The following is a 12,721-nucleotide window of genomic DNA, read 5'->3' as shown; positions in this document are numbered from 1 at the left end:
CCTTCTTTCTTCTTCTTCTTCTTGAAGGTCATCTTGTCCTTCTTGTCCTTCTTCTTGCTCTTCTTGTTGTTATCATCATTGTCACTATTGTATGGACATTCTGCAATGAGATGATCCTTTCTATTGCACTTGAAGCACCTTCTTGCTTCTTCCTTGCCCTTAGATGATGATCTCTTCCTTCTTGCATGATAGCCCTTATTCACCATGAATTTGCCAAACCTCTTCACAAAGAGAGCCATCTTCTCATCATCTTTATCATCAAAGCTAAAGCATTCATCTTGACTTGATGTGTCTTGCTTGCCCTTGCCCTTGGATGATGATGTGGCCTTGAATACCACACTCTTCTTCTTATCATCTCCCTTCTCATTCTTTTTCTCTTCTTTCTCATCATTATCTCTATAAGTGTCATCGGTCATCGCATCTCCCAACACTTGGTTTGGTGTCATGGTGTCCAAACCACTTCTCACTAGAATAGTGACCAATGTGCCAAATCTTGATGGTAAGCATCTCAAGAACTTATGGGAGAAGTCCTTGTCCTTCACTTCTTCACCAAGTGCTTTGAGATCATTGACTAGCACTTGGAGCCTATGAAACATCTCCGGCACACTCTCATCATCCTTCATCTTGAAGCTAGCGAACTTTTCCTTGAGAATGTATGCCTTTGCACCCTTCACCGCTTGAGTGCCCACAAATGATTTCTCCAACTTATTCCAAGCATCATGAGCTATCTCTATGTTCTTGATTTGCTTAAATGTTCTCTCATCCATGGCATCATGCATAGCACTAGAGCAATGTCATTGTTTTGTAGCAACACCTCTTCAGCCGTGGTGGGATTTTCTAGATCAGCTACCTCAAACTTGGTCTCCATCACCTTCCACACCTTCCTATTGATTGACTTGATATAGGTGGTGTGGGGGGTATAACCCCAGGTACCCACGACAATGGACATGGGCCGCACCACCAGGGGAGGTCTAGCCTATAAGATCAAGGCCTACGGTGCTCGGCTCTGGTCGGCATGCACCACAAGGCAATCAGAAGACATCTTGGTAATGAAGGAAGATCTGTTCGGATATGATAGATATTGTATTCCTTGTAAATACTTACCATATAGCCAAATAGATCTAGGCCTCAACCGACTTGTAATCCTACCCCTCTAGACTATATAAGGTGGGTAGGGACCCCCTTGAATTCATCTGATATTCAATACAATCCAACAAAGACACAGGACATAGGGTATTACGTCGATCAAACGGCCCGAACTGTCTAAATCGTTGTCTCTGCGCCTTGTGTCACCATTCGGTTCCTATTACATGCACCTCCACCAATCATCTACTACTGTGGATATACCCCTCGGTAGACTGCTAACTAGATTTCATCAAAAGTGGCGTGCCAGGTAGGGGGTGTGCATGTTGATTCAATGGCCAACCAGATGGTCACTTTCCCGAGCTCCATGGCCTTTCCTGAGCTAGGCCAGATCTTCACGGTCGGATCCATGACTTGGGTCATCGGCCCCGACGACAGTAGGGAAATCATGGAGGCAGTGCATGATCACCCTGCATCGATCGTGCCAACATCTACAATGACATCTCTGATGCCAATGCCTCGCTGCTAGGTTAGGAGATCCATCAACAATGACGATCTGATTGAAGCTATCGATTGGGTCACGGACCGCTTAGCGGAATGTTAGCTCCTCGTGGATTTGATCTTAGATCGATCTAGAGTGAGCGATGAACCTCCTGCACTCCAAGGTCACCATGCCACTAATGCCCAGCGCCCCGCTCATGCACGTTGTCCGTGGTGGCAAGATGAAGATTTGGTGATCACGGCAACTCCGAAAGGGCGTACCATTCAACGATGACCACTCCCCACCCCAACGGAGAGCATGCCAAGGCCCTATCCTTTTGGGCTAGTGGGTGCAGATCCAATCTATCAGGATGTTGTGCACCATCTTTTCACCGACCACATCGAGCGCAGCCATGTCAACGACCTCTATTAGATCGACTTCCTTGAGGTCGACCAGCCTGCGCCAATGATAAACAAGGTGTAAATCCGAACAGATCTTCTGGAAGACATGCTCCATACAATCCTAGAGGAAAGCCACAAGCCATACTCCGAGGGCTCTACTAGCACCTGCCCACCTTTCCCTCTAGGCTTTGGGAGAGAGCTCTTCATGGTTAGCCACGATAGCTTTTCTACAGATGGAGAGACCAGTGTCCAGCGCCGTGAATGTGAAACCAGGAACACTGATCGCCAACAGTGTCGCAATGTAGAAGTAGAAGACGCCATCCAAGCTACTAGAGTGACCCACCGCCTCTCGCTCATAATGTCCAACAGGAGTTCCTCATGGTGGACAACCAGCAAGTGGAGCAAACACCAAGCGCCAATCTGACTATGGCCACCCATGAGTTGGATCGACTCCCACCAATGCTGGAGGCACTCAAGATTCAAGCGCTGCTTAAAGCAGCTCAGGTCCAAGTCAACGACATCCGGAACCCAACTCTGTCTTATTCGATAGCGACCGCACGCAGTCGTAACCCCCATAGTTTTTGTTGTGATGGGGGGAGTCGTTACCATAGCGGCCAGATCATCCAAGGGGGTCTAGGGGCAATGTCGCCATCAATCCTGGATCACAAGGACCACAAAATCAGTATGGCCGACCAGCTCATAATGCCAACTAGGAGGTCAATCAACCCCTATGCAGTGACACCCATGATTGCATCAACGCCAATCTCGACGTCTACAATCGCATCAAGAACAGTTGAGCCCAGCGACATCAGGTAGAACTCCAACGTCGACAAGAGTACAATGACCAACATGGTGACCCCATCGGCCTCCGACCACTCCCTACTATCGAGCCAACAGGACCTCGCCCCTTCACAACAAGGCTGCGAGCTGTATAGCGGCCTGTAGGTTTCAAGATCTTTACAGTCGATCCCTACGATGGCAAGGCTAATCCCGAGCAGTGGATGCAGCTCTACAAGATCACCGTACATGCCGTCAAGGGAGACAACAACGTAATGTCAAATTATTTTCCTGCCATGCTCTCCCAATCTACCAACAATTGGCTTATGGGCTTAAGGGAGGACTCCATCGAATCTTGGGATGATCTTAAGAAAGTTTTCATCGAGAATTACATGGCAATGTGCCAGCAGCCTAGCATGAAATATGATCTAGAGAAACTCCATCAGACCTCTGGGAAACCTCTATGAAGCTACATCAGGCATTTCTCCAAAACAAGAAACACCATCCCCAACATCAGGGATAGCGAGGCCATCTTCGCTTTCACTAGAGGACTCCATCACCATGAGAAGTTGCGCTCCAAACTTTACCGCAAGTGGCCTCAGACCATTGGCGAACTCCTCAAGGTGGCAAACTCATACGTAGACTCCGAAGAAGCCGATCGGTAGTTCAAGGATGACGTCACTTGTGCTTCTCGCTCGGATCACCACCCACATCATGATGATGATTGCCACGAAGAATGGCATTATGAAGATCATGACAAGTGCTACGACGATCGCGAACACCATCATAATGATCGGCCAGAGGGATCAAGGGCTGCACCACCATGTCGCCGCCAACCGAAAAACTTCATCAACAACATAGAGCAGCCACACGCTAAGCAAAATTTCAATGCTACCTACGAAGAACTCCTTGATGGTCCATGCTTAATTCACAAGAACACCAAGCACACCATGTGGCAATGCCATGGCATGGCCAAAGCTTTCCGTGATGAGGAGAGGAAACGACAGACACGCAAGGATGACAAATTAGATGACGACAAGGTGGAGAATTCTAAGGATGCATGATTTGCTTTCCAAGATGCCAACAAGATGGTTGCCACCATCTTCGGAGGATGCACCGCCTTCGAGAGCAATCGTTAGTAGAAGCTCACCGCTCGGCAGGTCATGTCGATCACCAAGTACAACACGGTCGCCGATCCCAAATATCTGGACTAGTCGGAGCATCCTATCACATTTAGTAGGACCAACCAGTGGGCAGATATCCCATACCCTGGGTGTTTCCCACTCATGCTGGAACCAACTATCTACAATGTACAGTTCAAGAAGGTCCTCACTAATGGCGGGAGTGCCCTCAACGTCCTCTTTGTCGGAGCCCTAACTGAGTTAGGACTCACGAAGGACGATCTCGTTCCTGTTGATTCTCCATTATGGGGCATTATACCTGGTAGAGCGTCCCAACCTTTGGGGCAGATCACCTTGCTAGTCTAGTTTGGCAGCGCCGACCATTTCCGTACTGAGTATGTGAATTTCTTTGTGGCAGACTTCGACACCGCCTAGCACACCATCCTTGGCCGACCAGCTCTCGCCAAGTTCATGGTTGTGCCCCATTATGTCTATCTGGTGTTGAAGATTCCAACAGAGCAGGGCGTCCTCACCCTGCGTGCCAATGTCTCCACCACCTACGAATGTGAAGGAGAAGGACTCACCATCGCCGAAGCGATGGACCTCTTGGCCAGAATGGAGGCTTGCATCGCCGACACTAAGAAGGTCCATACATATAAAAGCTATGATCCGACCAGTGTCATATAGGCTCTGCGATCAAGACGGCGTTGACACCCCTAGTTCATGGCGCATTGAACACCTTAGGCGTTTCTATCCTTGAGATATCTTGCTAAGATATGTACCCCTTATGTATTTATGCATTTCAATAATGATTTTCTCCATGATGTTTTCTTCATTTGTAGTTTTCTCCGTAATTTTCCTCCAATTATTTTTTTGTTTTTTCTCTATGCTAAACATCTTTAAGATGACGCATACTATCACCATTCAAATTGAACTGTGCCCTCACCTCAGTCGAACACGCTCAAGGGCTTTGCCTCTCCACGTGAATTGATTCCGCCAAGCTAGATAATTTGAGCCATCAAATTGGGGTGGCTTCTTGGTGTTGTTGGCTTGAGCCATTTTGACACCGTAAGGTTTGTTAAGCCTCAAATCATGGTGACCACAACTCTGATACCACTTGAAAGGTCCTAAAAGGCTAGAGGGGGTGAATAGCCTAATAAAAATTTCTAGAACAACACTTAAGCCAAGAGGTTAGACAATTAAGCGGCAAAGCAAATGTTGCCCTAGCCTACTAAAAATCCAAGCCACCTAACCACAATTCTAGTTGTATAGTCTCTAAGTCACACAAAGGCTAAGTCACTACTCTCTAAGTTAGTGAGCTCTCAAAGACTAACTAAAGAGCCTCACAAATGAAACTAATAAGACATAAGCTAGCTCTCAAAACTAATTACACTAAAGAGCTTAGCTACACTAGAAATATAAATACAAGAGAGGTAGTAAGTGTTATACCGCTGTGGCAAGAGATGATCTATCAATCATAATAAAAATCCTAGAGACAAATGACGACATAATGATTTTTCTCTGAGGTTCACTTGTTTGCTGGCAAGCTAGTCCCTGTTATGGCGATTCACTCACTTGGAGGTTAACGCGCTAATAGGCATCACACGCCTAACTCGTAATCGGATGCCGCACAGCCAACACAAGATGAGGATCCACAAGCCACGAGCAATCCACTAGAGTTGTCTTTCATGACCTCCCATGGGGAAGGCACAAGAACCCCTCACAAATCACTGAGAGGTGGACAAGAACAATCACCAACTCTTGCCACAACTCCTCCACTGCTCCAAGCCCTCTAGGCATCGACAAACACTAAGAGTAAGAAGAAAACCACAGCAAAATGATCTCCAAGTGCCACTAGATACAACCACACAAGCAAATGCACTTGGAATTACTCAATCTCACTTTGATTCACACTATCAAGCAAGGAGATGAGTGGAAGGGTGTTTGCTCAGCTCAAAGGATGCTATCACATGTAAGAATGACCAAGAGAGTGAGCCAAACATGCCCAAGCTCTATTTATAGAGCCCCCGAAAAGTTATAGCTGTTATGCCCTCGGGGATGTCTGGACCCAGGGTCTAGACCCAGGTTCCGGACCATCTACAGTGAAGGTCTGGACCCTAGGATCATGCCACATGTCCCTACGTTCAACCATGACCCTTAGATCCCAACGGTTACTAAAGAACTATTCTGTCTTCGTGGAACCAGACCCTACAACTAGACCCAGAACCGGACCAACTCAACTCTGGGTTCGACAGAGTCTAGAGAGGTTCTAGAGAGGGAAAACCCCTCTGAACCCGGTCCGGACATGAACTCCGGACCGACTCCCACGGTCCTATTTCCCATCGCGCCAACCGGGGGCAGCCATGTCAACCCTATCTTCCTAGGCTCTCGAGACGGTTGGACTCTAGTCCCGTTCTGGACCCGTGATGGGCCACGGTCCGGAGACCTATCGCATGCTGCCCTGCGACTCCACGTGGCAGTCGAACTCAGCCACGTCAGTCTGAGGATGCGTCCCTCTAGGGTCCAACACCGCACCCACTAGGCCCCTTCATCGAACCCACACGCCGATGTGGGCCACGAACGGACCCTTGAAACACTAAGTCCGTAATGCCTCCTCTTAGGTCTGATGACACGTGCTCGCCCTAACGCTCATGCATGCGCGCGACCGAGCCTCCCACGCGACCAATCAGGACTGCGGGCCCTTGTCTGCCACAACACCACTGAGGAGCTGAGCGCCCGTGGCTGCTACGTGCCCAGCGGACTCAACAACGGGAGTCTGAGCCCCTACGCCAATGGGTCCGAAGCCCTGACTCCACATGCGCCACGCGCTGTAGCCACAATGCCGCAAGACCGGACCTGGGTCCGATCATGTGACCCCCCAGAGTTCGGTTTCCTTCTCCTTCTTCTTTATATTTTTCTAATAATTCAACTACGCCACCCTTGATTCCAAATCACCAACAACAAAGTGTCTCACCATAGTGCACATGTGTTAGCGTTTTTTCCAAACATTTTTCAAGGGTTAAAAAAGTTAGCTCACTAGGTCCTAATGCATATGCATGAATCACTTCACCTAGTGGCACTTGACAACCGTTTTAACCGGGATTCTCCTCTCTTGATAGTATGGCTATCTATTCTAAATCCACTCACACCCACTAGGTGTCTTGAGTGACAAAACAAAATAGCCCTATAAAATATACCTTTGCCTTGAGCCCATTTTATTTTTCTCTTTCTTCTTTTCCAAGTCCGGAGCTTGATCACCCTCATCACATGTCAACCAACATCACCATGGACTTCATCTTTGCTCCACCACATGGATTGGACCATCCTATATGGTCACACACTTAGATACAAGGATTAGTCCAAATATGTTTCATGAATTATCTAAAACCAAACTAGGGCTTTCATTAATATATATGTCATTCAATTTAATAAAAAATTCCAACTACGGTTACACCATTCACAATTGTGAGTGGCAAGATACCAACCTTAGAGTAATACAACCTTCACAATTTGGGAGTCTCTTGCACAACATTTCCTCTAAAATGAAACAAATAAATTAAGGATGATCCCCATGACATTCATCTCAATATATTGGAAACAACATAACCAAGCAAACAATAAAGTACAGGATACACACTAACCATAGAGTAAGGTATTTAGGCTCAACCTTCAAAAATCAGGAGCTTCCATAATCAAGAAGTACTCTAATGGAAAATATACTTTTCATTCACAATTCAACCAAAGGAACAACCTAGGAAATTAATGGGTTGCTCGTTATCAACTTTAGAACACTGAAGTGTTGTTCATCTTTTGAGAATTGGGAGTCTCCACCAGCAACACGGTGAAAAAAGAACACAGCAATAGTGAAGGGGTGAGAGTCGTGAGTAAAGAAGTTGAGGGAGTGACGAAGAAGAGGACGGAAAAGGAGTTTTGTTTCAGGGGGTTTTCACCACCATATCATAGCAGATGGAGTTCAGTGGCCGGACATTCCAGCTATGAAAATCACTGTCACCACTGTGAGCCGGTGATGCGGCGATGGAAACTGTGGTGATTTTCACCACCGGATTATACTCCAAGACGATGGTGGTAGCGATTTTCACTGACGACTCTAACATACACTGCATCCTTCCAACTTCTAACTAGCAGTAAAATTTCTTAGCACCTCTGATTTGTAAGTGCGCATCGCAGTGGGTGACAAACCAGTGGTAATAAATGTTTTCACCAATGATCCAGTGATGAAGACCACCACGCTTTTCACCGCTGGATCATTACATCGGACCGTCGGTGAACACATTTATCACTGTCGGGTTGTCATCCCACTGCGTCCTGCCTGCCTTTGAACTAGCGGTGAAAATTATCACCACCAGTTCTCACGAAACCGGAGTGAAAGTCCCGGCGGTGAAAACACAATCCACAATAGTGATGGTTTTCAATACTCTAAGAGCAGAATACCTAGTCTTATAGATGAGAGGGTAAAAAAGTAGACAACCACCAATATTGTATGGTACTTTGGACTACCATTTTTTTATCATACTTGGGACTACCATTTGGCTAACGTGAGATCAGGGTTGGTACACCATATATTTTGTTTTTAAGATAAGAAGGAAGCTAAGCCTTATTATAATAAAAAATAAAGGACGTCTATTACAAAGTACTCATGTATCCATAAAGATTTCAGAGCTGTAGTTTTCTAATTCTTCGGAAAAGAGTACTTGTAGATTTTAGGAGGATATAGAAATGGATATAATATACAGTAAACAGTTCATATATCTATACACATGGACATGCATGGCGCAGAAACATGGAGCATTTTCCGCATGACTGCCAACACAACTACGGCGCAAGATGTGCCGAGGTCGACAAGACATGGCGCGGAAAGGCACTGGAGTTTAATGGGCAACAGAATGCTGTGCCGTGGAGTGCCCCTTATCCATCAGTCGTACGGGGAGAGTGGTGACTATGCACTCCACGGTTCCATCGCTGCTATGACAAATAGGACTCTTAAGTCTTAATCTAATTTTTTTCTCCGTGATGGCGACAACTGAGGGGCCTCGGGCATAGACCTTGACATTGCACTTAAGCACCATCGTATCCGGTAGTTATATTTTGCACTGGAGTGTTACATTTCTTATGTGTCCTAGTTACAGGTCCTTGTTGCCCTCACTGCCACATTAAGGCCATGCCTGCGTGGGGCGCTTATATAAACACCACCAGTTAGTTAGGCCTCCCGGGAAAGTGAGAGGAAGGGAGAAGCAAGCCGAAGCAGAGCCAGGGGTCAAAGGTCCTCCTCGTCCTTTCTGGCCAAGTTAGCGCCACGCACGCAGAGGCCGGCCGGCCGGCCGGCTAGAACCGCTGAGGAGCGTCAGGAAAGGCATGGGGAGGCCACCGTGCTGCGAAAAGGGTGGAGTGAAGAAGGGGCCCTGGACGCCGGAGGAGGACCTCGTGCTCGTCTCCTATGTGCAGGACCACGGCCCCGGGAACTGGCGCGCCGTGCCCACCAGCACCGGTACGGTACCACCCTGCCGGAGTTTGTCTTTGTTTCTTTCTAGAGTAGCCGAGTAGGTGGCTGTTGTTTTATGTCGTGCAATTCCTTGAATCGTTTCGGCGGCTGTTCTTGTTCATGGACCATGTACCAAGGCCTGATGCGCTGCAGCAAGAGCTGCCGGCTCCGGTGGACCAACTACCTCCGCCCGGGCATCAAGCGCGGCAACTTCAGCGACCAGGAAGAGAAGCTCATCATCCACCTCCAGGCGCTGCTAGGGAACAGGTAATTCCACTTCAAGATCGACTAGTCCTTCGTTCCCGCATGCTCCTATAGTCCTATCTCCTATGTGATTCCTCAGCGGAGCCCCTAACGATCGACTGTGATTTTGCACGATCAGGTGGGCCGCGATCGCGTCGTACATGCCAGAGCGGACAGACAACGACATCAAGAACTACTGGAACACGCACCTCAAGAAGAAGTTCACTAAGACTGGCGCTGGCGCCGAGGCGAAGAGCGGCAGATTGGCCGCACCCAAGGGGCAGTGGGAGCGGCGGCTGCAGACGGACATCCACACCGCGCGCCAGGCACTCCTGGAGGCACTGTCCCTGGACCCCGTGCCTCCGTCCGCCAAGCCGGAGCAACTGCCGCAACCGCCGGCCACGCCAGCTAGCCAGGCGACATACGCTTCCAGCGCCGAGAACATCGCTCGCCTGCTGGAGAGCTGGATGCACCCCGGCGGCTCCGGCGCCGCTGGAAAGGTGTCGTCCGGGTCGAGGTCCTCGGCCTCCTCCGTGTCGGCGTTCTCCGGAGATGAGGGCGCGTCGGTCAGCAACAGCGGCACAGTGCGCACGCCAGAGAGGTCCACCAGGAGGAGCAAGGCGGAGGATGAGGGCACCGCGGGGCCGGGGCCATCGTTCTCAATGCTGGAGAGCTGGCTGCTCGACGACGGCGTGGGGCGCCATGGCGACACGGGGCTCGTCAGCGTGCCGTTGGGCGACCCGTGCGAGTTCTTTTAGACCGGATCGGAGGGGCCAGGGCAAATATGGAGGAACAAAGTAAAAGTAATAACTAGGCTGGAAGTAGAAAGAAGCCAGGAACTCAAAGCTGATGTCGACCTAGCTAGTTTAGCTGGCCAATCCAGTTCATTGCTTCTTCTTCTTCTTCTTTTTTTTTTTTTGGGGGGGGGGGGGGGGGGGGGGGGGGGTGTTGGTGTTAGGGTTTGGAACTGATCATGTTATGTAACTCTGCAATAAGTCCACACTAATCACTGGGTATAGTGGCTGAGGATGAATGTTTCGTATTAGTAGCAGTAGTAACATTCCTCAAGCAGATGATTAGTTATGATATCCATGATTATGTGCATCAGAAACCAAAGAATTCTACTTCATAAGAATAACAATCCCTATAGAATTTATGCATCCTTTGTTTAGTTTGTGTAGGTTTTCCTAAATGAAAGGGAATGTGCTAGTTTCTTATCACACATCAATTTAATTATACGAAAGATATATATGCCGAACAATTTAACATGCCATTTAATAGGGGTATGTAGAAAGGACAAATCTACTGAGAGCCTCATCAATTTAATCATATGAAAGACCTATGTTGAACAATTTAACATCCTACTATATTAATGGGTTTTAAGGGACACTTGTTGCACCACTAAAGCGACTCTTATAGGTTTGAAGGAAACTGAACCAAGAACCTTTCCACAAAGTTTTGTGCAGGGTGAGGCCTTTCTGGTCTCATTCTTTTCTCCTTGTTTATGAAATGCTTTACCTAATTAGTTGGTGGTAAATACTTCCCACACCATCTAACCCCTGAGCGGATGCAGATGGCAATAACTACGACGTCACCCGCCATCCGCGCTGCTGAGCCTTGATGGAAGGCCGGCTCAGCCTCAGCAGGTGCCCCCGGATGAGGGGATCAGCAACACGACACATGCTCAGGCACCTCTCATGGAGGAGAATTCCATTAATCGAAGTTCGGCTGACCCTCCGTTGCTGGTCTCGACCACAACGACAAAAGGCGGCCATCGTCGGGGAACTCTACTAGAGGACACTGTCCGCACAACGACATATCACACGATTGGTAGCCAAGCCTTCAATTGTGCCAGTGTCGCGAAGGGTAGAACACTGTATATATAGCCCAACAGATAGAAATGCTTGACCTTGGGGCCCTTAACTGAACCAACTGGAGATGAGACTATTAAGTTGTACTTGGCAAGGTACAATGGGGCGGGTACATCCACCAAGTGTGACTGCAGCCCTAGTTAGCAGCCCTAGCTAGCGTGCGAAATGGCTCATCCAAGAATGCAACAACTATGTTGGCTGGAGCAAAAGATGGAGAAGAAAAGCAGTGATACGGATGTAGTTCTTTTTTCTCCTGCTTCTTATTGTTGCCTCTTTAGTTGTGAGTAGTCCCTAACTTTTCACACCTTGGTTAGTAATCCTTGACGAGCAAGGCTTCTAGTTGTATCGCATCTGGCTCAGCATGTATTTTCTCCCTACTTATTAATATATAAGCCGTAATCACTGGATCTTTAAAAAACAATTCATAAATTTGTGTGTCTGCTTGTTACTAGGGTCACATTGGTTTAAGCTCTTAATAGAAATGAGTAGTAACAATAATCAGAGAAGTAGAAAGCATTGAATCTTCCCCTTCCTCTGTGCGGGGCTCGTGGCAGCAGCAACTGTTGCATGGGGCAGGCTCGTGGCCATGACGGTGGCTGTGTAGGAATTTTTTTTTTTGGAAACTGGTATTGCTGTCGGGTGGGAGACGGGCAATGGAAAGTTTTGGGCGTCACTGCTGCTTGTCTATATATTGCCGGCTTGCGGTAGTGATATTGGCTTACCAACCAGCAATGTTTCCTATATTTGTGATAGTGCTTGCCAAATCACGTATGCACTATACATAGAAATTATATTTTAAATAGATAGTTTATTCAGAATAATTTTTTTGTTCTATCAGATGTCTTCTCTTTTCATCATCTGCCTAGCACATTTCTTCGTATCTTGGTTCCTGTATAGACATAGTTTCTTATTTCAGAAACCATTTCCTTCTCTCTTTAATTTAATTTTAATACCATATTATTATTTTTCTTAGTTGACACCTTAATTCATGAATATAGAAAACCATCTTAATTTTTTGGTTAGGAGTACCCTAATGCTAACTTGAGAACATTTAGAAAAACAAGGCCGGTCAATTTTTATCTGAAATAGTACACTAGTACTAGCTGCCAATCGTAACAGAGATTAGAGATGCATGAAAAGCATTCAAGGGTGGTATGGCGGAAACATGTAATAAAAAGGCATATCAACATAAACATGGATGGACAAAACTCCGACCAAAGAGTGAGGCACATGAAAAACAATGC

The 12,721-nt window shown here is 47.4% G+C and overlaps 1 protein-coding gene across 1 annotated transcript; it reads left to right on the top strand.

Annotated features, from left to right (window-relative positions):
* Nucleotides 1-9,075: 9,075 nt before the first annotated feature.
* On the top strand, nt 9,076-10,515 carry LOC136473279 (myb-related protein 306-like). The gene is made up of 3 exons (XM_066470953.1): nt 9,076-9,369; nt 9,501-9,630; nt 9,746-10,515. Exons 1-3 carry the CDS (start codon nt 9,237-9,239, stop codon nt 10,362-10,364), a joined length of 882 nt encoding a protein of 293 aa, XP_066327050.1. The 5' UTR covers nt 9,076-9,236; the 3' UTR covers nt 10,365-10,515.
* Nucleotides 10,516-12,721: the final 2,206 nt, after the last annotated feature.

Source organism: Miscanthus floridulus, chromosome 8 (assembly GCF_019320115.1).
Source record: "Miscanthus floridulus cultivar M001 chromosome 8, ASM1932011v1, whole genome shotgun sequence".
NCBI lineage: Eukaryota > Viridiplantae > Streptophyta > Magnoliopsida > Poales > Poaceae > Miscanthus > Miscanthus floridulus.
The sequence above is the reverse complement of the archived record's forward strand: the minus strand, read 5'-3'. Positions and strand labels throughout refer to the sequence as shown.